Here is a 22,634-nt window from a genome sequence, read left to right as displayed (position 1 = left end):
TTGCTCAACACGTGGGGCGTGAGGTCTCCACAGTACATCGATGTTGTCGCCAGTGGTCGGCGGAAGGTGCACGTGCCCGTCGACCTGGGACCGGACCGCAGCGACGCACGGATGCACGCCAAGACCGTAGGATCCTACGCAGTGCCGTAGGGGACCGCACCGCCACTTCCCAGCAAATTAGGGACACTGTTGCTCCTGGGGGTATCGGCGAGGACCATTCGTAACCGTCTCCATGAAGCTGGGCTACGGTCCCGCACACCGTTAGGCCGTCTTCCGCTCACGCCCCAACATCGTGCAGCCCGCCTCCAGTGGTGTCGCGACAGGCGTGGATGGAGGGACGAATGGAGACGTGTCGTCTTCAGCGATGAGAGTCGCTTCTGCCTTGGTGCCAATGATGGTCGTATGCGTGTTTGGCGCCGTGCAGGTGAGCGCCACAATCAGGACTGCATACGACCGAGGCACACAGGGCCAACACCCGGCATCATGGTGTGGGGAGCGATCTCCTACACTGGCCGTACACCACTGGTGATCGTCGAGGGGACACTGAATAGTGCACGGTACATCCAAACCGTCATCGAACCCATCGTTCTACCATTCCTAGACCGGCAAGGGAACTTGATGTTCCAACAGGACAATGCACGTCCGCATGTATCCCGTGCCACCCAACGTGCTCTAGAAGGTGTAAGTCAACTACCCTGGCCAGCAAGATCTCCGGATCTGTCCCCCATTGAGCATGTTTGGGACTGGATGAAGCGTCGTCTCACGTGGTCTGCACGTCCAGCACGAACGCTGGTCCAACTGAGGCGCCAGGTGGAAATGGCATGGTAAGCCGTTCCACAGGACTACATCCAGCATCTCTACGATCGTCTCCATGGGAGAATAGCAGCCTGCATTGCTGCGAAAGGTGGATATACACTGTACTAGTGCCGACATTGTGCATGCTCTGTTGCCTGTGTCTATGTGCCTGTGGTTCTGTCAGTGTGATCATGTGATGTATCTGACCCCAGGAATGTGTCAATAAAGTTTCCCCTTCCTGGGACAATGAATTCGCGGTGTTCTTATTTCAATTTCCAGGAGTGTATGTGGATGCTGGCATCCATATTTCTACGAAAATGATATTAATTGGAAATTAAATGGTTTGCAGCTTGCAGGGATAGTTTGTATATTAGAGAAAGAAGATACAAGTGGAAAACAACATGAGAAAAATGCTTGGGTCCGAAAAAATTTCGTTAAGTGGTACAGAAGGGGAATTTCATACACCGACAATGAGCTTGCAGAAGAGGAATCTGCATTCTATACTTTGGAAAGTCAAAGCATCAGTCTTTTTCTCATTTTTTATGTCAAACTGCATCCAGAACTACTACAAGGAACACAGGCTTACGAGCAGCTGTCACATACCATGAAAATTTGTTTTAAGGTTAATAGTTGTTAATCCAGTGCAATTTTTTTCAGTAGTCATATCTCCCTAAATACATTTCCCTTCCAAGATATATAGGTTTTCTTTACACACAGTATTTGCCATTTAATAGTTCAATTGCCATGTTTGTACTGGGGCTAGATCACATAAATATTGACCACTGGCGCTTGAAAAACTGTTCCATACACACTTCAGATAGCTACTTAACAATAAACAGGCCTGCCACAAATACATATTTAAAATAAACAATTTGCAGTGTCTGAAGGTTTTCACTGCATTTGTTCATGTAACAATGAAAATGCCTGATGACATAAAAATAAATTCCACAGACCAATCTATCTGATTCTACGCAGCACTTTTGTCACTTGAAGTTGCAATCCATTTCACTGTAAAATATTAAATACAGTACTGGCATGTATCATACTCTGAGCTGAAACATACTGAGGTATTTTGAACAGAATAACCTCCTCAATGACAACCAGCAAGGATTCTGAAAACATTGTTCATGTAAATGTAGTAGAGGGCAAGCAATTTACTATGCTCATATCGTACAACTGTCTCACTGCTTCAGTTAATCTGCCATCATTTATTGCCGATTTTAACAAAAGAAATAAAAAAACGAAACAATTTATATCAAATAACGAGCAACAATTACTGATATCAATCACGAAAACTAGGACGAAACGAGATATGGAGATCCACACATGACCGTTGTAATGGTCGCCTAGTCGTAGATATTGCTCATTGCTGTGATCGCACTATTTCACTCCCATTTACGGAGCTTGTTAGCACTTGATGTTAGGTTGGCGCCATTAAAATGCATTGTAGTAATCGCTGCTGCTTGCTGGATCGCTGCTGTGTCTCGATGTTGATGCTGGCTCTAAATCTGGTTGTCTAGGGCTAAAAAGATAAGGTCCCGTCTTTTTTATGTGCTTTTGATGATAAAGAACGAGCGAAACCAACAAATATGTAAACTTCAAATATTTATTACTCTGGTGGCCATCTTAATTCCACTGTCCACCAAAGACCGTGACACAACACAAAGTAGTACTTCCTTTACATGTTCTTTGCATTGTTTATCCACCTCAAACAATAACACACAAACACACTTTACCAAAGTGACATTCCGACTGCGCCCCGACCAACGAGGTAAATGAAATTTTAACTCGTTGGCCCCGACCCTTCTTGCTGCTTGTATTTATAACATTGTCAAAGAACTACTAAAAAGAGATATAGTTTATAAGTCACATGTACATCTGTTATCATAATTTGTGCAGAAAAGTTATTAATTTGTATCGAGTGACATAATTTAACATGTTATTAAAATGACAGACAGATTTGTTGACTTGACAGAATAATTCTTTGTTACAAAAAGGCCTTTTTTAGAAGTTTGTGAATTGACTTCTCTAATTTGCATAAATAAGTAAATAACATGAATTATTAAGAATTACATTGGTTTTCGTCTAAAATAGGATTGATTACGTGAATACTGAGTGAAAACGCTCCTAGTGAACAAATAGGTTTCGCTGGGTGATTTTTATTTAAGGAGATCCAAAATACCTAAGTTGGCCACTATTTTTCGTACTTCATATTAATTATTTAAGATGAACTTAGTGTTTTTACATGATGACATTTGCTGTATCAGTGATCAAGTGATATTAACTTTTGTGTGGGTCAGTTATTCAGTATAATTCAATGGGTTGACTGTTTATGGAGACATGTTATGCAATCATTGTTAACATACACAATAACTTTTCTATAATCATAAATACTCGTTAAACTGGTTGAATTTGGAGGGTATCGCTTACTTCGGTAAAGTAAAGCCTTTAATATGTTCCGTTACACCGTGTATTGGGAGGAAATGAGCTTGTGGATCATGTGTTCAGCAACAGATGGATGACGTTAGCCGTCAAAACCTTTTCCTCCAGAGTTACCTTGACCATTACAAGACGTCAAGTGACGGGGCAGAATGGCCAATGTGGATGCCACCATTTGATATGAATTGCAGAATGTTTTGACAAGTTGGGATGTGATGTGAGATGACAGCCAGTGTTAAAAGGCTATCAAGACACATCCCGTCCTATCAAAACATTCTGCAGTGCATCCACCCTGGCCATCCCATCACTTCAAGTCTCGTCACATTACAGAACCGTCAAAGTTTCTCTGGAGAAACGTTTTAATGGCTGACATCATCCGTTTGTTGCTGAACATGTGATCCACAAGCTCATTTCCTCGCAATCCACGGTCATGTGTGGATCTCCATATTTCGTTTAATCCCATTTTTCATAGTTGATATCATATATTTGTTGTGCATTATTTGCTATAAATTGTTTTGTTTTGTTATTTCTTTTGTTAAAATTGGGAATAAATGATGACAGTTTAATTGAAGTTGTGAGACAGCAGTCCAAATTTCATGACACGAGTGTACTAAATTACTTGCTCTCTACTACATTCATAAAGTTGATTTTTATAGATTCTGGTGCCAGACTTAATATTTTACAATGAAATGGACTGCAACTTGGCTGCAACTTCAAGTGAAAAAAGTACTGTGGGTAGGATCAGATTTATTAGTAGGTGGAATTTATTTTTATGTTGTCAGGCATTTTTAGTGTTACATGAACAAATGCACTGGAAACCTTCAGACACTGCAAAGTGTTTGTTTAAATATGTGTATGTTGTTAAGTAGATCTCTGAACTGTGTATGGAAAGTTTTGCAATCAACAGTGGTCAATATTTATGTGGTCTGACTAATGTAACTCCAGTACAAATAAAGCACTTGACCTATGAAAGGCCAAACACAGCATGTAAAGAAAACCTATATATCTTCAAGGGAAAGGTATTAAGGAAAATATGACTGTCACAAAAAAAATTGCACTGGGCCAGTAACTAAAGCTAACCTTTAAAAAAAATGTACATGGGATGTGGCGGCAGCTCATAACACTGTGTTCCTTTTAGTAGTTCTGGGTGCAGTTTGACGTAATCCAAAGACAAAGGTAATAACTCAAACAAATGAAAGGATATTGTACCTATATCTCTTAACACTCGAAGAAGTACATACGACTATCAGTAAACTAAAGAGTAAAATGACCTGCGGATTTGATGGTATCCCTGGCAAAATTATTAAATATAGTACTGATAATGATGTCTCTCAACTTGTGGGCATAATCAATGACTCCTTTGAAACTGGTGTGTTTCCAAGTAAATTTAAACAGTCAACAGTAATACCAGTGGTGACAAGTTTGACATTAAAAATTTCAGACCACTATCATTATTATCGATATTTTTGAAAATAATTGAATGAATAATGAATGACAGATTGCTACACTTCCTAAAAAAATAAAAGTCTTGTAAATGCTCAGAATAGTTTCACAAAAAAACAAATCTACACAAACAGATGTCTTCAGTTTCCAAAAACTTGTTTACAAAGCTATTGAGGTCAAAGAACTGATGTGTGTGTTGTTTTTGGACCTTCCCAAAGGATTCAAGATTGTAAATCATAAACTCCTACAGTTAAAACTATAAAATTATGGTGTTTGCGGTGTTTCCTACGAGTGGTTCAAGTCATATTTAACTGATAGGAAACGAAGAGAGGAAATTTCTCAGGATGGAAACATGCACCAGTCTGAATATAAATGAATTAATTATGGAGTGCACCAGTCCTCAGCATTGGAACCAATGTTATTCTTGGTTTTTATTAATGACCTATCATAACAGTTTTCAAAAGCTGATACTACACTCCTGGCTTTTTGGCTTTGAGTACTATGGGACTCAACTGCTGAGGTCATTAGAACCCTAGAACTTAGAACTAGTTAAACCTAACTAACCTAAGGACATCACAAACATCCATGCCCGAGGCAGGATTCGAACCTGCGACCGTAGCGGTCTTGCTGTTCCAGACTGCAGCGCCTTTAACCGCATGGCCACTTCGGCCGGCTACACTCCTGGAAATGGAAAAAAGAACACATTGACACCGGTGTGTCAGACCCACCATACTTGCTCCGGACACTGCGAGAGGGCTGTACAAGCAATGATCACACGCACGGCACAGCGGACACACCAGGAACCGCGGTGTTGGCCGTCGAATGGCGCTAGCTGCGCAGCATTTGTGCACCGCCGCCGTCAGTGTCAGCCAGTTTGCCGTGGCATACGGAGCTCCATCGCAGTCTTTAACACTGGTAGCATTCCGCGACAGCGTGGACGTGAACCGTATGTGCAGTTGACGGACTTTGAGCGAGGGCGTATAGTGGGCATGCGGGAGGCCGGGTGGACGTACCGCCAAATTGCTCAACACGTGGGGCGTGAGGTCTCCACAGTACATCGATGTTGTCGCCAGTGGTCGGCGGAAGGTGCACGTGCCCGTCGACCTGGGACCGGACCGCAGCGACGCACGGATGCACGCCAAGACCGTAGGATCCTACGCAGTGCCGTAGGGGACCGCACCGCCACTTCCCAGCAAATTAGGGACACTGTTGCTCCTGGGGTATCGGCGAGGACCATTCGCAACCGTCTCCATGAAGCTGGGCTACGGTCCCGCACACCGTTAGGCCGTCTTCCGCTCACGCCCCAACATTGTGCAGCCCGCCTCCAGTGGTGTCGCGACAGGCGTGAATGGAGGGACGAATGGAGACGTGTCGTCTTCAGCGATGAGAGTCGCTTCTGCCTTGGTGCCAATGATGGTCGTATGCGTGTTTGGCGCCGTGCAGGTGAGCGCCACAATCAGGACTGCATACGACCGAGGCACACAGGGCCAACACCCGGCATCATGGTGTGGGGAGCGATCTCCTACACTGGCCGTACACCACTGGTGATCGTCGAGGGGACACTGGAATGGAGGGACGAATGGAGACGTGTCGTCTTCAGCGATGAGAGTCGCTTCTGCCTTGGTGCCAATGATGGTCGTATGCGTGTTTGGCGCCGTGCAGGTGAGCGCCACAATCAGGACTGCATACGACCGAGGCACACAGGGCCAACACCCGGCATCATGGTGTGGGGAGCGATCTCCTACACTGGCCGTACACCACTGGTGATCGTCGAGGGGACACTGGAAATGGAAATGTCGTGTGGCTAGGGCCTCCCGTCGGGTAGACCGTTCGCCTGGTGCTGGTCTTTCGATTTGACGCCACTTCGGCGAACTGCGCGTCGATGGGGATGAAATGATGATGATTAGGACAACACAACACCCAGTCCCTGAGCGGAGAAAATCTCCGACTCAGCCGGGAATCGAACCCGGGCCCTTAGGATTGACAGTCTGTCACGCTGACCACTCAGCTACCGGGGCGGACTGAGGGGACACTGAATAGTGCACGGTACATCCAAACCGTCATCGAACCCATCGTTCTACCATTCCTAGACCGGCAAGGGAACTTGCTGTTCCAACAGGACAATGCACGTCCGCATGTATCCCGTGCCACCAAACGTGCTCTAGAAGGTGTAAGTCAACTACCCTGGCCAGCAAGATCTCCGGATCTGTCCCCCATTGAGCATGTTTGGGACTGGATGAAGCGTCGTCTCACGCGGTCTGCACGTCCAGCACGAACGCTGGTCCAACTGAGGCGCCAGGTGGAAATGGCATGGCAAGCCGTTCCACAGGACTACATCCAGCATCTCTACGATCGTCTCCATGGTAGAATAGCAGCCTGCATTGCTGCGAAAGGTGGATATACACTGTACTAGTGCCGACATTGTGCATGCTCTGTTGCCTGTGTCTATGTGCCTGTGGGTCTGACAGTGTGATCATGTGATGTATCTGACCCCAGGAATGTGTCAATAAAGTTTCCCCTTCCTGGGACAATGAATTCACGGTGTTCTTATTTCAATTTCCAGGAGTGTATATTATTTGCTGATGATACCAGCTTCATTATAAAAGAAAAGAATGATTATGATTTACAGCAAAAAATCAACAAAACAGCAGAAGTGGCAGAAAAATGGTTTAAAGATAACTGTCTAGTTGTCTCTGACAAGAAAACAGTAGGATGAACTTCAGCCATATAAGGAACAAAAATAGGACCAAAGCAAAATTCACATTATCAAATAGCCAAATTCAGCAAAAGCATCACATTTGGGAGGATGAGCATCTAAGATGGGAAAAACATGTGGAAATGCTTAACAAAAAAATTAAGCAAGTACTGTTACGTATTAAGAATGCTTAAAGATTGCTGCAATACTGAAATATTGTTAAATGCTTATTACGCATACATGCATAGTCTACTGAGGTATGGTATAGTATTCTGGGAAAATACCTCTTTTGCAAAGTAGTCTTTTAAGCTTCAAAAGAAAGCTGTAAGATTAATAAGTGATGTTGCTTGCAGAATATCATGAAGAGGTATCTTTAAAGAATTAAAATATCATGACCTTACCATTTTTATCCCCCCCCATGAACCATGGACCTTGCAGTTGGTGCGGAGGCTTGCGTGCCTCAGCGATACAGATAGCCGTACCGTATGTGCAACCACAACGGAGGGGTATCTGTTGAGAGGCCAGACAAACGTGTGGTTCCTGAAGAGGGGCAGCAGCCTTTTCAGTAGTTGCAAGGGCAACAGTCTGGATGATTGACTGATCTGGCCTTGTAACAATAACCAAAACGGCCTTGCTGTGCTGGTACTGCGAACGGCTGAAAGCAAGGGGAAACTACAGCCGTAATTTTTCCCGAGGACATGCAGCTTTACTGTATGATTACATGATGATGGCGTCCTCTTGGGTAAAATATTCCGGAGGTAAAATAGTCCCCCATTCGGATCTCCGGGCGGGGACTACTCAAGAGGATGTCGTTATCAGGAGAAAGAAAACTGGCGTTCTACGGATCGGAGCGTGGAATGTCAGATCCCTTAATCGGGCAGGTAGGTTAGAAAATTTAAAAAGGGAAATGGATAGGTTGAAGTTAGATATAGTGGGAATTAGTGAAGTTCGATGGCAGGAGGAACAAGACTTCTGGTCAGGTGACTACAGGGTTACAAACACAAAATCAAATAGGGGTAATGCAGGAGTAGGTTTAATAATGAATAGGAAAATAGGAATGCGGGTAAGCTACTACAAACAGCATAGTGAACGCATTATTGTGGCCAAGATAGATACGAAGCCCACACCTACTACTGTAGTACACGTTTATATGCCAACTAGCTCTGCAGATGACGAAGAAATTGAAGAAATGTATGATGAAATAAAAGAAATTATTCAGATTGTGAAGGGAGACGAAAATTTAATAGTCATGGGTGACTGGAATTCGAGTGTAGGAAAAGGGAGAGAAGGAAACATAGTAGGTGAATATGGATTGGGGGACAGAAATGAAAGAGGAAGCCGCCTGGTAGAATTTTGCACAGAGCACAACATAATCGTAACTAACACTTGGTTTAAGAATCATGAAAGAAGGTTGTATACATGGAAGAACCCTGGAGATACTAAAAGGTATCAGATAGATTATACACTCCTGGAAATTGAAATAAGAACACCGTGAATTCATTGTCCCAGGAAGGGGAAACTTTATTGACACATTCCTGGGGTCAGATACATCACATGATCACACTGACAGAACCACAGGCACATAGACACAGGCAACAGAGCATGCACAATGTCGGCACTAGTACAGTGTATATCCACCTTTAGCAGCAATGCAGGCTGCTATTCTCCCATGGAGACGATCGTAGAGATGCTGGATGTAGTCCTGTGGAACGGCTTTCCATGCCATTTCCACCTGGCGCCTCAGTTGGACCAGCGTTCGTGCTGGACGTGCAGACCGCGTGAGACGACGCTTCATCCAGTCCCAAACATGCTCAATGGGGGACAGATCCGGAGATCTTGCTGGCCAGGGTAGTTGACTTACACCTTCTAGAGCACGTTGGGTGGCACGGGATACATGCGGACGTGCATTGTCCTGTTGGAACAGCAAGTTCCCTTGCCGGTCTAGGAATGGTAGAACGATGGGTTCGATGACGGTTTGGATGTACCGTGCACTATTCAGTGTCCCCTCGACGATCACCAGTGGTGTACGGCCAGTGTAGGAGATCGCTCCCCACACCATGATGCTGGGTATTGGCCCTGTGTGCCTCGGTCGTATGCAGTCCTGAGTGTGGCGCTCACCTGCACGGCGCCAAACACGCATACTACCATCATTGGCACCAAGGCAGAAGCGACTCTCATCGCTGAAGACGACACGTCTCCATTCGTCCCTCCATTCACGCCTGTCGCGACACCACTGGAGGCGGGCTGCACGATGTTCGGGCGTGAGCGGAAGACGGCCTAACGGTGTGCGGGACCGTAGCCCAGCTTCATGGAGACGGTTGCGAATGGTCCTCGCCGATACCCCAGGAGCAACAGTGTCCCTAATTTGCTGGGAAGTGGCGGTGCGGTCCCCTACGGCACTGCGTAGGATCCTACGGTCTTGGCGTGCATCCGTGCGTCGCTGCGGTCCGGTCCCAGGTCGATGGGCACGTGCACCTTCCGCCGACCACTGGCGACAACATCGATGTACTGTGGAGACCTCAAGCCCCACGTGTTGAGCAATTCGGCGGTACGTCCACCCGGCCTCCCGCATGCCCACTATACGCCCTCGCTCAAAGTCCGTCAACTGCACATACGGTTCACGTCCACGCTGTCGCGGCATGCTACCAGTGTTAAAGACTGCGATGGAGCTCCGTATGCCACGGCAAACTGGCTGACACTGACGGCGGCGGTGCACAAATGCTGCGCAGCTAGCGCCATTCGACGGCCAACACCGCGGTTCCTGGTGTGTCCGCTGTGCCGTGCGTGTGATCATTGCTTGTACAGCCCTCTTGCAGTGTCCGGAGCAAGTATGGTGGGTCTGACACACCGGTGTCAATGTGTTCTTTTTTCCATTTCCAGGAGTGTATAATGGTAAGACAGAGATTTAGGAACCAGGTTTTAAATTGTAAGACATTTCCAGGGGCAGATGTGGACTCTGACCACAATCTATTGATTATGACCTGTAGATTAAAACTGAAGAAACTGCAAAACGGTGGGAATTTAAGGAGATGGGACCTGGATAAACTAAAAAAACCAGAGGTTGTACAGAGATTCAGGGAGAGCATAAGGGAGCAATTAACAGGAATGGGGGAAATAAATACAGTAGAAGAAAAATGGGTAGCTTTGAGGGATGAAGTAGTGAAGGCAGCAGAGGATCAAGTAGGTAAAAAGACGAGGGCTAGTAGAAATCCTTGGGTAACAGAAGAAATATTGAATTTAATTGATGAAAGGAGAAAATATAAAAATGCAGTAAGTGAAACAGGCAAAAAGGAATACAAACGTCTCAAAAATGAGATCGACAGGAAGTGCAAAATGGCTAAGCAGGGATGGCTAGAGGACAAATGTAAGGATGTGGAGGCCTATCTCACTAGGGGTAAGATAGATACCGCCTACAGGAAAATTAAAGACACCTTTGGAGATAAGAGAACGACTTGTATGAATATCAAGAGCTCAGATGGCAACGCAGTTCTAAGCAAAGAAGGGAAAGCAGAAAGGTGGAAGGAGTATATAGAGGGTCTATACAAGGGCGATGTACTTGAGGACAATATTATGGAAATGGAAGAGGATGTAGATGAAGATGAAATGGGAGATATGATACTGCGTGAAGAGTTTGACAGAGCACTGAAAGACCTGAGTCGAAACAAGGCCCCCGGAGTAGACAATATTCCATTGGAACTACTGACGGCCGTGGGAGAGCCAGTCCTGACAAAACTCTACCATCTGGTGAGCAAGATGTATGAAACAGGCGAAATACCCTCAGACTTCAAGAAGAATATAATAATTCCAATCCCAAAGAAAGCAGGTGTTGACAGATGTGAAAATTACCGAACTATCAGCTTAATAAGTCACAGCTGCAAAATACTAACACGAATTCTTTACAGACGAATGGAAAAACTGGTAGAAGCCAACCTCGGGGAAGATCAGTTTGGATTCCGTAGAAACACTGGAACACGTGAGGCAATACTGACCTTACGGCCTATCTTAGAAGAAAGATTAAGGAAAGGCAAACCTACGTTTCTAGCATTTGTAGACTTAGAGAAAGCTTTTGACAATGTTGACTGGAATACTCTCTTTCAAATTCTAAAGGTGGCAGGGGTAAAATACAGGGAGCGAAAGGCTATTTACAATTTGTACAGAAACCAGATGGCAGTTATAAGAGTCGAGGGACATGAAAGGGAAGCGGTGGTTGGGAAGGGAGTAAGACAGGGTTGTAGCCTCTTCCCAATGTTGTTCAATCTGTATATTGAGCAAGCAGTAAAGGAAACAAAAGAAAAATTCGGAGTAGGTATTAAAATTCATGGAGAAGAAATAAAAACTTTGAGGTTCGCCGATGACATTGTAATTCTGTCAGAGACAGCAAAGGACTTGGAAGAGCAGTTGAATGGAATGGACAGTGTCTTGAAATGAGGATATAAGATGAACATCAACAAAAGCAAAACAAGGATAATGGAATGTAGTCTAATTAAGTCGGGTGATGCTGAGGGAATTAGATTAGGAAATGAGGCACTTAAAGTAGTAAAGGAGTTTTGCTATTTGGGGAGCAAAATAACTGATGATGGTCGAAGTAGAGAGGATATAAAATGTAGGCTGGCAATGGCAAGGAAAGCGTTTCTGAAGAAGAGAAATTTGTTAACATCCAGTATTGATTTAAGTGTCAGGAAGTCATTTCTGAAAGTATTCGTATGGAGTGTAGCCATGTATGGAAGTGAAACATGGACGATAAATAGTTTGGACAAGAAGAGAATAGAAGCTTTCGAAATGTGGTGCTACAGAAGAATGCTGAAGATTAGATGGGTAGATCACATAACTAATGAGGAAGTATTGAATAGGATTGGGAAGAATAGAAGTTTGTGGCACAACTTTACCAGAAGAAGGGATCGGTTGGTAGGACATGTTCTGAGGCATCAAGGGATCACCAATTTAGTATTGGAGGGCAGCGTGGAGGGTAAAAATCGTAGAGGGAGACCAAGAGATGAATACACTAAGCAGATTCAGAAGGATGTAGGTTGCAGTAGGTACTGGGAGATGAAAAAACTTGCACAGGATAGAGTAGCATGGAGAGCTGCATCAAACCAGTCTCAGGACTGAAGACCACAACAACAACAACCATCTTTATTTATACTTGAAAGTATTTGCTTCATTAAAAACCATGAAGTTTGAGCTTTGAACAGTGAGATCCACAATTATCAGACAAGGGACACAGATGACTATCACAGGGATGTACTCAGAAAATCAATATATAAGGGCAGTGCTGCTCACCAACCAAAAATACTTTGCAGTGAGTTTCCAGATAACATAAAAAAATACCAAACACTAATACATTTAAAAAGAACTAAAACAAATCTACTAAAAACCAGTAGCTTCTAAAGCATTAATGAGTACCTGGAATTTTGCTCAACTCTGTAGGTCTGATTCATAGCTCTCTAAACAAAAATTCATAATTATCAAGCCATTTCTAGATAAAACTAAACTTCTTTTATAATCTAATAAAGCAGAATAATTTTTTTGTTATGAAGATGTGTTGATATAAATGATGAGATTTTGTACATGATGTAAATATATAATATTTTATACTGTTTTGTACTTTGACAAGTCCAGTCTCATGATGTGAGAATACGTGCGCTAAATAAATAACAAAAGAAAAAATTAATGCTTTGACTTTACAAAGTATAAAATGCAGATTCCTCTTCCTCAAGATCCTTAGTGCTTGAAATTCCCCTTCTGTACCACGTAATGACATTTTTTTCGGACCAAGCATTTTCTTTATGTTGTTTTGCACTTCTGTCTCCCTTCTCTAATATACAAGCTATCCCTGCACGATGCAAACCATTTGATTCCAATAAATGTCATTTTCATACAAATGTGGACTCCAGCATCCCTCTTTTTCTTCTTCACAGATGGATCACTTAGGACCATGCGTAATCAACATTTGTTGGCCTTCCTTTTTGCCCAGTATTCCTTCATAAGCAACAAACGGGCTAGCCTTCATTGCATAGACCACTTATATCGGTTAGTTTTTCTCTCTTCTTCCTCAAAACCCTGTGTATTTGTGAATTTTCTGATTTCATTCCTGTCATGTGGATTTGGAAACCCTATTCTCTCAGATCTTTGTAGTTTTGTTCTTTAAAAATGTATGGATTTTTTGCGTTAACTTGTTTGAGTCCATTCTTTCTAAATGCCCCATGAATTGGATTCTTCTAGTGCGCATTGTGTTTGTTGTTTTGGAGATATTTTTATATATTTGTACATTGGGTTTTGGATAATGCACACCATCTTTGGTTCTTGGTCCTAGGATTTTCCTCATTATTTTACATTCTTTCACTTATAATTCCCCTTTTAGTGTTCTGTGTTGAAGATTTAGTGTCTTGGATGCATAGAGAGCTTCGGGTTTAATTATTGTTGTGTAGTGTCGTATTTTGCAGTTCCATGGGAGACTCTTTTTGTTGTAAACGTTTTTTGTTAACTGAAACGCTGTCTCCATTTTCTGGACTGTGGATCTGACAGGTTTCTTTTCATTACAATTTTCTGCAATCTATTCCCCTAAATATTTAAAATCTTTTACTCAAGAGATGTGGTTATTGCCAATTTTGAGATCAGAAGGTGCATCTCTGATGCCAGTCATAAATTTTGTTTTTTAAAATGAAATTTGTGATCCTATGTTTGCTGCCTGCTCATGTAATAATTCTAACTGTTTCTGTGCATTGGTAATGTCTTGGGCGATCAGTGCCATGTTGTCAGCAAATGCTTAACAATCTAATTATATGTCCTTACGTTTTGGTCCCAGTCTGTGTGCTGGTGCACCTGCTTTTCTCCATTCTTGAACAACTTTTTCAAGAGCACAGTTGAAGAGCACTGGGTACAGTCCATCCCCTTGTCATACTCCTGTGTCTATTTCAAATTCTGTGTTCATCATTTAAGACTGATTATGCCTTTCAGCGTTTAGTCTGGAGCATAGTCAATGTAAAGTCTTTCTCATACATCAATGTAAATAATCAAAGTTGTACATGCTATTTCAATGTGGTCTGATGTTATGTAGTCCACTATGCACATCTGTATTTTGTATAGTATTGTTCACCCTATATGTGTGTGTATATATATACTATGTATTTTTTGACGAAATCCATGCAATGTAAATTGTCTCTGGATGAATAAACTACTACTACTACTACTACTACTACTACTATAAAATTCCTCCATGATCCCCTATTCAGTGCTTTTGCTCTGATTGTTGCCAGCATCATATTTAAAGTACCAGGGAAGCAGGTTGCTAGCCTTACTTCCCCTGAGTCCCATTGAGTTTTACCCCTAACGGTTGAGGGACTAACCGGTGGATTTGGTAGTCTTTGCCGTATGGGCACAAAGGTGACCACAACTCAGAATATGTCCGAGATGCCCAGCCTTATTCCAAAGTAACCGGTATCCCGACTGTCGGGACCACTTACTTGGCCACTCATACATTGCCCGTGGTTCATGAACTAGGACATGACTACAGGAACCCACACCATGAACCACTCTGTGTTCAATTCTCCCATAAATTTTACTTTGGATTTGGTCTCCGTGAGTGTTTCTTTTATGATGTTTGTTGTCTTTTGATCTAGTCCAAAATCTGCTAACACTTCAAAAAGGGATCCTCGGTCTATACTGTTATATGCTTTTTTTTAAAGTCAACAAACGTGATGACATAACTTTTGTTTGAAGTACTATGCAAATATTTCATCGAGTTTTTCAAGCTAAAGATTAGTTCTACACATGATCGACCTTTTCTGAATCCACCTTGGTGTTCGACTAGTTTTGAATCCAGCTGAGGTTCTGCTCAGTTTAGTAGGGCTTTAGACAGAATTTTGTATGTTATTGACAACAAAGAGATTTCACGATAGTTGTTGGGGTCTGTTTTACTTCCTTTTTTGTACAGAGGATGTATGATTGCTGTCTTCCAATCTGTGGTGATTTTTTCAGATTTCCAGATTTCACCTATAATTTCTTTGAGTTTTACAATAAGATTTCCTCCTGCATTTTCCCATAATTCTGCGATGATTTGGTCTTCTCCTGATGCTTTGGTATTTTTCAGTGACTGAATTATCTCTTTAATCTACTGTAAACTTGGTGGCTTTGAGTCTGGGTTTCGTTGTGTACGACGGAACTCAAATTTTTCTGCAGCCTTTCCACAATTCAGTAATTTAGAAAAGTATTTTGCAAGAATTTCACAGTTTTTGGTGTTGGTAAGGGCAATTTTTCCATGTTAATTTTTGAATTGGAGTTGTGGAGGAGAGTACTTTGTTAATTTTTGTTTGAATACTCTGTAGAAATTTCGGGAATTGTTTATCTTGAAATCATTTTCCATGTCTTGCAGTTTTTTGTCTCGTGTTGTTTACGGACTTTTCGTATTGTTTTTCTGACTGTTTTCCTGGTATCTTTGAGATCTTCTAGGGTATTTTGTTTTTTGTTGCACAACCAATTTTGCCATGCCTGTTGTCTGAGATTTATCAGTTGGTCACACTCATCTGTCCACCTTGGGTGTTCACGTGTTCTTGTTTGCGATGCTACAGTTTCAGCTGCTTTTAAAAGTCCCGCTTGCAGTTGTTGCCAATTTTGTGGTTTTAAATTTAGTGTTTCTTTTGTAAATTGTTCATTACCATTTATCTTTTGTACATCATATTTACGGTGTGGAGATTTGTTAGTGAATTGTCTTTTTTCTGGAATGACATCTAGGGAGAATTTTAATGGGTAATGGTCAGAATCTAGGTCTAGTCCGTTAAGGACATTAAGTATCATTATTTCTACTGTATTTATGCGGGAGATCATTACATGATCCAACTGATATTCACCTAGTAATGGATTAGGTGAGATACTAGTTTTGGTTTTCGAGGCTCTTTTCTTGAAAAATGTTGATTTGAAACATAGGTCGTGATTTTTGCAGATTTCAATGAGTCACATGCCATTCCAGTTGGTCTGTGTATGCCCTGACCATTTACCTACCAAATATCGATATTTCTTTTCTTTACCAATTTGTGCATTGAAATCACCCATAAGGATTTTGACATGCTTATTTGGGATTTTTTGGAGAATATTATCTAATTTGTTCCAGAATTAGTCTACTTTCTTTTTGTTAGTGATGTTATTTGGTGCATGTCCATTGATTAGAGCATCCATTTATATAACATACCATTTATTGCTTGCATCTTCCGAAAAGATGAAAACCAAACTTCCTGGCAGATTAAAACTGTGTGCCCGACCGAGACTCGAACTCGGGACCTTTGCCTTTCGCGGGCAAGTGCTCTACCATCTGAGCTACCGAAGCATGACTCACGCCCGGTACTCACAGCTTTACCTCTGCCAGTACCTCGTCTCCTACCTTCCAAACTTTACAGAAGCTCTCCTGCGAACCTTGCAGAACTAGCACTCCTGAAAGAAAGGATATTGCGGAGACATGGCTTAGCCACAGCCTGGGGGATGTTTCCAGAATGAGATTTTCACTCTGCAGCGGGGTGTGCGCTGATATAAAACTTCCTGGCAGATTAAAACTATGTGCCTGACCGAGACTCGAACTCGGGACCTTTGCCTTTCACGGGCAAGTGCTCTACCATCTGAGCTACCGAAGCATGACTCACGCCCAGTATTCACAGCTTTACTTCTGCCAGTACCTCGTCTCCTACCTTCCAAACTTTACAGAAGCTCTCCTGCGAACCTTGCAGAACTAGCACTCCTGAAAGAAAGGATATTGTGGAGACATGGCTTAGCCACAGCCTGGGGGATGTTTCCAGAATGAGATTTTTCACTCTGCAGCGGGGTGTGCGCTGATGTGAAACTACCTGGCAGATTAAAACTGTGTGCCCGACCGAGACTTGAACTCGGGACCTTCCGACTACCGAGTTCGAGTCTCGGTCGGGTACACAGTTTTAATCTGCCAGGAAGTTTCATATCAGCGCACACTCCGCTGCAGAGTGAAAATCTCATTCTGGAAACATCCCCCAGGCTGTGGCTAAGCCATGTCTCCGCAATATCCTTTCTTTCAGGAGTGCTAGTTCTGCAAGTTTCGCAGGAGAGCTTCTGTAAAGTTTGGAAAGTAGGAGATGAGATACTGGCAGAAGTAAAGCTGTGAGGACCTGGCGTGAGTCGTGCTTCGGTAGCTCATATGGTAGAGCACTTGCCCGCGAAAGGCAAAGGTCCCGAGTTCGAGTCTCGTTCGGGGACACAGTTTTAATCTGCCAGCAAGTTTCATATCAGCGCACACTCCGCTGCGGAATGAAAATCTCATTCTGGAAACATCCCCCAGGCTGTGGCTAAGCCATGTCTCCGCAATATCCTTTCTTTCAGGAGTGCTAGTTCTGCAAGGTTCGCAGGAGAGCTTCTGTAAAGTTTGGAAGGTAGGAGACGAGGTACTGGCAGACGTAAAGCTGTGAGTACTGGGCGTGAGTCGTGCTTCGGTAGCTCAGATGGTAGAGCACTTACCCGCGATAGGCAAAGGTCCCGAGTTCGAGTCTCGGTCGGGCACACAGTTTTAATCTGCCAGGAAGTTTCATATCAGCGCACACTCCGCTGCAGACTGAAAATCTCGTTCTGGAGATGAAAACCAAATTTCGGTAACCGTTCTTAATACATGTTAATGTCAGAAGGGGATTTGCAAGCCCAGTTAGATACGGCACCTGAAAAACGGCTGTTACAGTTTATGACTTAGTCAGCACAATCTCTATTTCTCTTCAATTAGGGGAGGTATAAATAGCTTCAGTCTAATATTTCTGCGTATCCTTCACTGTACAAATAGCCAGTCCGTTCATATTAGCCGAAAATTTCAAATAGCAAGGCGAAATCTGACATCCTATCACGTTTCAAAACCGCTTGCGTTTAAATGGGAGCGTAACTCGATTGCGGCATTGGAAAACCGGCAACCAGAAACAGTTTGAAAAATAGATTTTGATATATTTGCATGACCAACCCAAGAAGCAGTACTGGGAAATCGGTTTGCGAGATCCCGTTTCGGAAGCCCCATGTAAATGGGTTGAGTGTGAATACACCTTAACGTAACGAAGAGTTTGAGCTGGCCTTTGTCTACGCAAATCTGCCGTTCACTTGCAATGATTTGTCTGTGCAGTTGTGATGTGTGCAGGCAGATAATTGCGTAGGCCTTAATTGTGACTGCGCAACCAAAAGTAAGTAAATCTATTCTCTGCAAAATCGTGCTTCGATTACTCATACTTAATGACCGCACGTTGCATTGTGTATTTGAAGCTCTTTGACATCTATGAAGTTTGTAAACAAACATGGTACCGATGAGGAGGTTATGGGCACTTGTGGGTAAGATTTTTTTTTTGCGCCCAATGCAAACCTGTTGTGGCCAACATATTATTATTATTTATTTCCTTTCTCAGACGTTATGTCTGGTTAAAAAATGGAAAGTGACGCGGACCTTGATCAAGCGTGCCTTCCTTTTAACTGTCCGGTATATGTTACATTGCATGTAGGAATTTTCGGGTAATTCGACATGTATCAATAATTACAGATTTCTGTAGTTGTATATATACGTTTACATGTAGCTATATTGCGTTGATGTACTGGTGGATATTGTGTGGTATGACTCCTGTAGTTGATTGTATAATTGATATGATGTCAACTTTATCCTGATGCCACATGCCCTTGACTTCCTCAGCCAGTTGGATGTATTTTTCAGTTTCTTCTCCTGTTATCTTCTGTATATTTGTTGTATTGGGTATGGATATTTCGATTAGTTGTGTTAATTTCTTCTTTTTATTGGTGAGTATTATGTCAGATTTGTTATGTGGTGTTGTTTTATCTGTTATAATGGTTCTGTTCCACTACAATTTGTATTCATCATTCTCCTGTACATTTTGTAGTGCATACTTGTGTGGGAACGTGTTGTTTTATTAGTTTATGTTGTATTATTTTTGCTACATTGTCATGTCTTCTGTATTTGCGATTATTGTACATCTGCTTGTGATGTGATCTACTGTTTCTATTTGTTGTTTGCAAAATCTGCATTTATCTGTTGTGGTATTGGGATCTTTAATAATATGCATGCTGTAATATCTGGTGTTTATTGTTTGTTCCTGTACTGCAATCATGAATCCTTCCGTCTCACTGTATATATTGCCTTTTCCCTGTGTTGGATGCGTCTTGATCGATGTGTGGCTATGTTAGATGATACCGGTGCTTGCCATGTAGTGTATTCTTTTCCCAATTTACTTTCTTCGTATCTGTTGATGGTTATGAAATTGCAATGGAGTAGCCGATGTATTTATATGAGTGATAGCTTTGTGTATTTTGCTAGTATCTGCTCGTGCTATAAAGAATTTTCTTAACTTTTCTACCTGTCCATAATGTAGGTTTTTTTATGTCGATAAGTCCCCTTCCTCCTTCCTTTCTGCTTAATGTGAATCTTTCTGTTGCTGAATGTATGTGATGTATTCTATATTTGTGGCATTGTGCTCGTGTAAGTGTATTGAGTGATTATTATTATTATTATTATTATTATTGTTTGTTGTTGTTTCAGTGGCCAACAATCGACGCAGTTTTACTTCCCAAGTTTTGCCGAAGACGTTGGATAGTGTTAGTGTAGAGGAGAATAAACCTCAACTTTCACCACTGGAACATCCAGATTACTTTCATGTACATGATTTGTTTACCGTGCGCGATTTATTTAATGCTAGGGTGCATCTTGGCCACAAAGAAGGATCCTTGGACGAAAGAATGAAGCCATTCATTTTCGGATCACGGCTTGGGCATCTTATTTTCGACCTGGACATTACTGCCTACCATCTACGTCAAGCACTGAACTTCGCAGCTCATGTGGCCTACAGGGATGGCATCATTTTATTCATTTGTCGTGGGGCACATAATGCTCATCTAGTGGAACGAACAGCAAAGGAGTGCAAAGAGTTCGCTCATACGCGATTTTGGAGAGGTGGTGTTCTAACAAATTCAACCTTTCAGTTTGGTGCTGTTACTCGTTTACCTGATTTGTGTATTTTCCTGAACACACTGAACAATATTCTCACCGAGCACACAGCAGTTAGAGATTGCGCCAAAATGACTATCCCGACGATTGGTATTGTGGACACAAATTGTAACCCAAATTTGATTACATATCCAGTGCCAGGAAATGATGACACCCCCTGTGCAATGAAATTATACTGCAAATTATTTAAAGAAGCGATTTTAAGAGGAAAAAAGGCAAGGGAGGACCACCTAAAAGGGACAGTCTGAAACAAGCTATAAATTTTCTGTATATCGTTGCCTTAAACTTTATTTGTATTGTATTTGTCAAAACCTCTTTTTGCTGTATCGTTTTCTTGTAAGGAAGTACTACTTACACCTTGTGGTTATACCATGAACCATTTATAGTAGCAGCATGTCTATCCTGTGAAAAACATTAGAAAATTAAAAAGTTTAGTGACATAAATTCTCTTGTAAATAGTAGTGTCACACAAAACTACCTAGTCTTTCAGGGGAGCCAATAAACATAAAGATGCTTAAATAGTCCTTTTGAGCATCAGAAGGTGTAAAGGAAGAATAGAACTTTTACACACATCTTAGCTATAGCTCAGTTCCCTCGACTTCTGAATTTGATCATGGTGTCATAATTGTCACTGCAGTATTCCACCACTCAATATGTCAAATATTTTTTGTTATGCATTTAGTCAGATATACTACAAGAAATTGTCCATTATTACTTTTAAAATAAACTTTATTCTTCGACAGAAGATTGTTATTAGGCTTATCAGTAGTAGGTCATACTGTAACTACGTGTCAAAATAATATTAGGTAAAATTGGATGAAATTTTTTTTATTTATTTTTTTTTAATTTTTTACTATTTTGGGGTACTGACTTACACACCTTTGCAAACATCTAAAGATAATAAAAGTTTGTGGAAGAAGGGAACAAGGTAGGGCTCGATTATGCTCCATTAGATCAAAGGATTGTGCAGGTCTGAAACATTTGAGAACCTCTGTTGTAAATAATCAGTATTTTAAATGTGGATCAGTCAGTCTTTTTAAATCACAACAATTCTTGAAGAATATTTCTCAAAATGAACTGACAAGAATAAAGGTCCTGTGCAATGTGTTGACACTCAGCTGATCTTCTACGTTTTATGTAAGTCTTCACTGCAACTTTCACATTCATCTGTAAAGTTTTCTCAGGGAGTCCTCATTGTGACCACAAAGTTGGCCTAATATTCCATAAGCTCATAGTTTGCTCAGAATGTGACAGTGTGAAATGGTATCAAATGTCTTTCAGAAGTCCAGGAACATGGTATCAGGCTGGGGACTTACTTGTTGCTTATGGCTTACCCAGATAGAACAAGTTGGTTTTCACACGATTATTTTTTAAGAAATCCATGTTGATTTCTACAGGGTAGATTTACATTATTTATAAGGTCATAATAGTAAAAACAGCAATGCTTCACTGCTCCAGATATCTACAACAAAGTACAACTAGATGTGGAGCAAGTTCTTTTGCAAAATCTGTACAGCATCACAAAGGTATTTAATTTCACCCATTTTCTTCCCTCTGTTTTGTGTGTTGTTTTCTATTTCACAATCACTTATTTCAGTAGCCGCCATTTGGGCATTAATGTGATGTTTGAAGGATGGAGTTATTTTAGTCTTCCTCAGTAAAACTGTTTTGGAAGGCCAAATTCAGTATACTATTTTCATGCCAATATGCTGCGAGACTATATAGTTGAGTTTGATCCATTCACTGATTTTACTAGTTATCAAAATTTTACTTCAGTGCCATTGAACTCCACTCTGTGGGATCTGAAGCACCATTTCAGATGCTTTCACCTTTTATGTGTCAGTTATACTTTGGCTTAGTGTAACTTTGTCGTGAAATGTTTTTTACTTTTGTAGCAATCTTGTAAAATGACTGCTGAACCATAGTGAATCCATCTGATTCCTCACTACCTTGATTGACACATTACCATCTAAGTTGTGTTGAACTTTGTTCTTGATATCTCATATCTTCATCCCCAGTAGATGAATGTTGGATGGTGAATATTCAAGTTTACCATCACACTTGCTAAGCAAAAATATTTTTCTTGATGCACATTTTAACATCTGTAGTCAATGATTTTATAATACCCTTCTGGTCACTGATACCCTCATAGGATAAACCACAGCGTTCAGTTCCACCTGTGCCAGCCACTGTGGCCGAGCGGTTCTAGGCGCTTCAGTTTGGAACCACGCTGCTGCTAAGGTCGCAGGTTCAAATCCTGCCTTGGGCATG

At 41.9% G+C, this 22,634-nt stretch overlaps 1 protein-coding gene across 1 annotated transcript; it reads left to right on the top strand.

Annotated features, from left to right (window-relative positions):
* Nucleotides 1-18,621: 18,621 nt before the first annotated feature.
* LOC124802788 (28S ribosomal protein S2, mitochondrial) lies at nucleotides 18,622-20,807 on the top strand. The gene is made up of 2 exons (XM_047263792.1): nucleotides 18,622-18,685; nucleotides 19,899-20,807. The coding sequence occupies exons 1-2, from the start codon at nucleotides 18,652-18,654 to the stop codon at nucleotides 20,609-20,611; spliced, it is 747 nt and encodes a 248-aa protein (XP_047119748.1). The 5' UTR covers nucleotides 18,622-18,651; the 3' UTR covers nucleotides 20,612-20,807.
* The last annotated feature ends 1,827 nt before the right edge of the window (nucleotides 20,808-22,634 follow it).

This window comes from Schistocerca piceifrons, chromosome 1 (genome assembly GCF_021461385.2).
Source record: "Schistocerca piceifrons isolate TAMUIC-IGC-003096 chromosome 1, iqSchPice1.1, whole genome shotgun sequence".
NCBI classification, from domain to species: domain Eukaryota; kingdom Metazoa; phylum Arthropoda; class Insecta; order Orthoptera; family Acrididae; genus Schistocerca; species Schistocerca piceifrons.
Note: the sequence above shows the minus strand (reverse complement) of the source record. Positions and strands in the feature narration are given on the sequence as shown.

Coding starts and splice junctions, on each gene's coding strand:
- LOC124802788 (XM_047263792.1), top strand. CDS start 18,652: ATGGTACCGATGAGGAGGTTATGGGCACTTGTGG. Junction 18,686..19,898: donor GAGGTTATGGGCACTTGTGG/GTAAGATTTTTT, acceptor TTGTTGTTTCAG/TGGCCAACAATCGACGCAGT.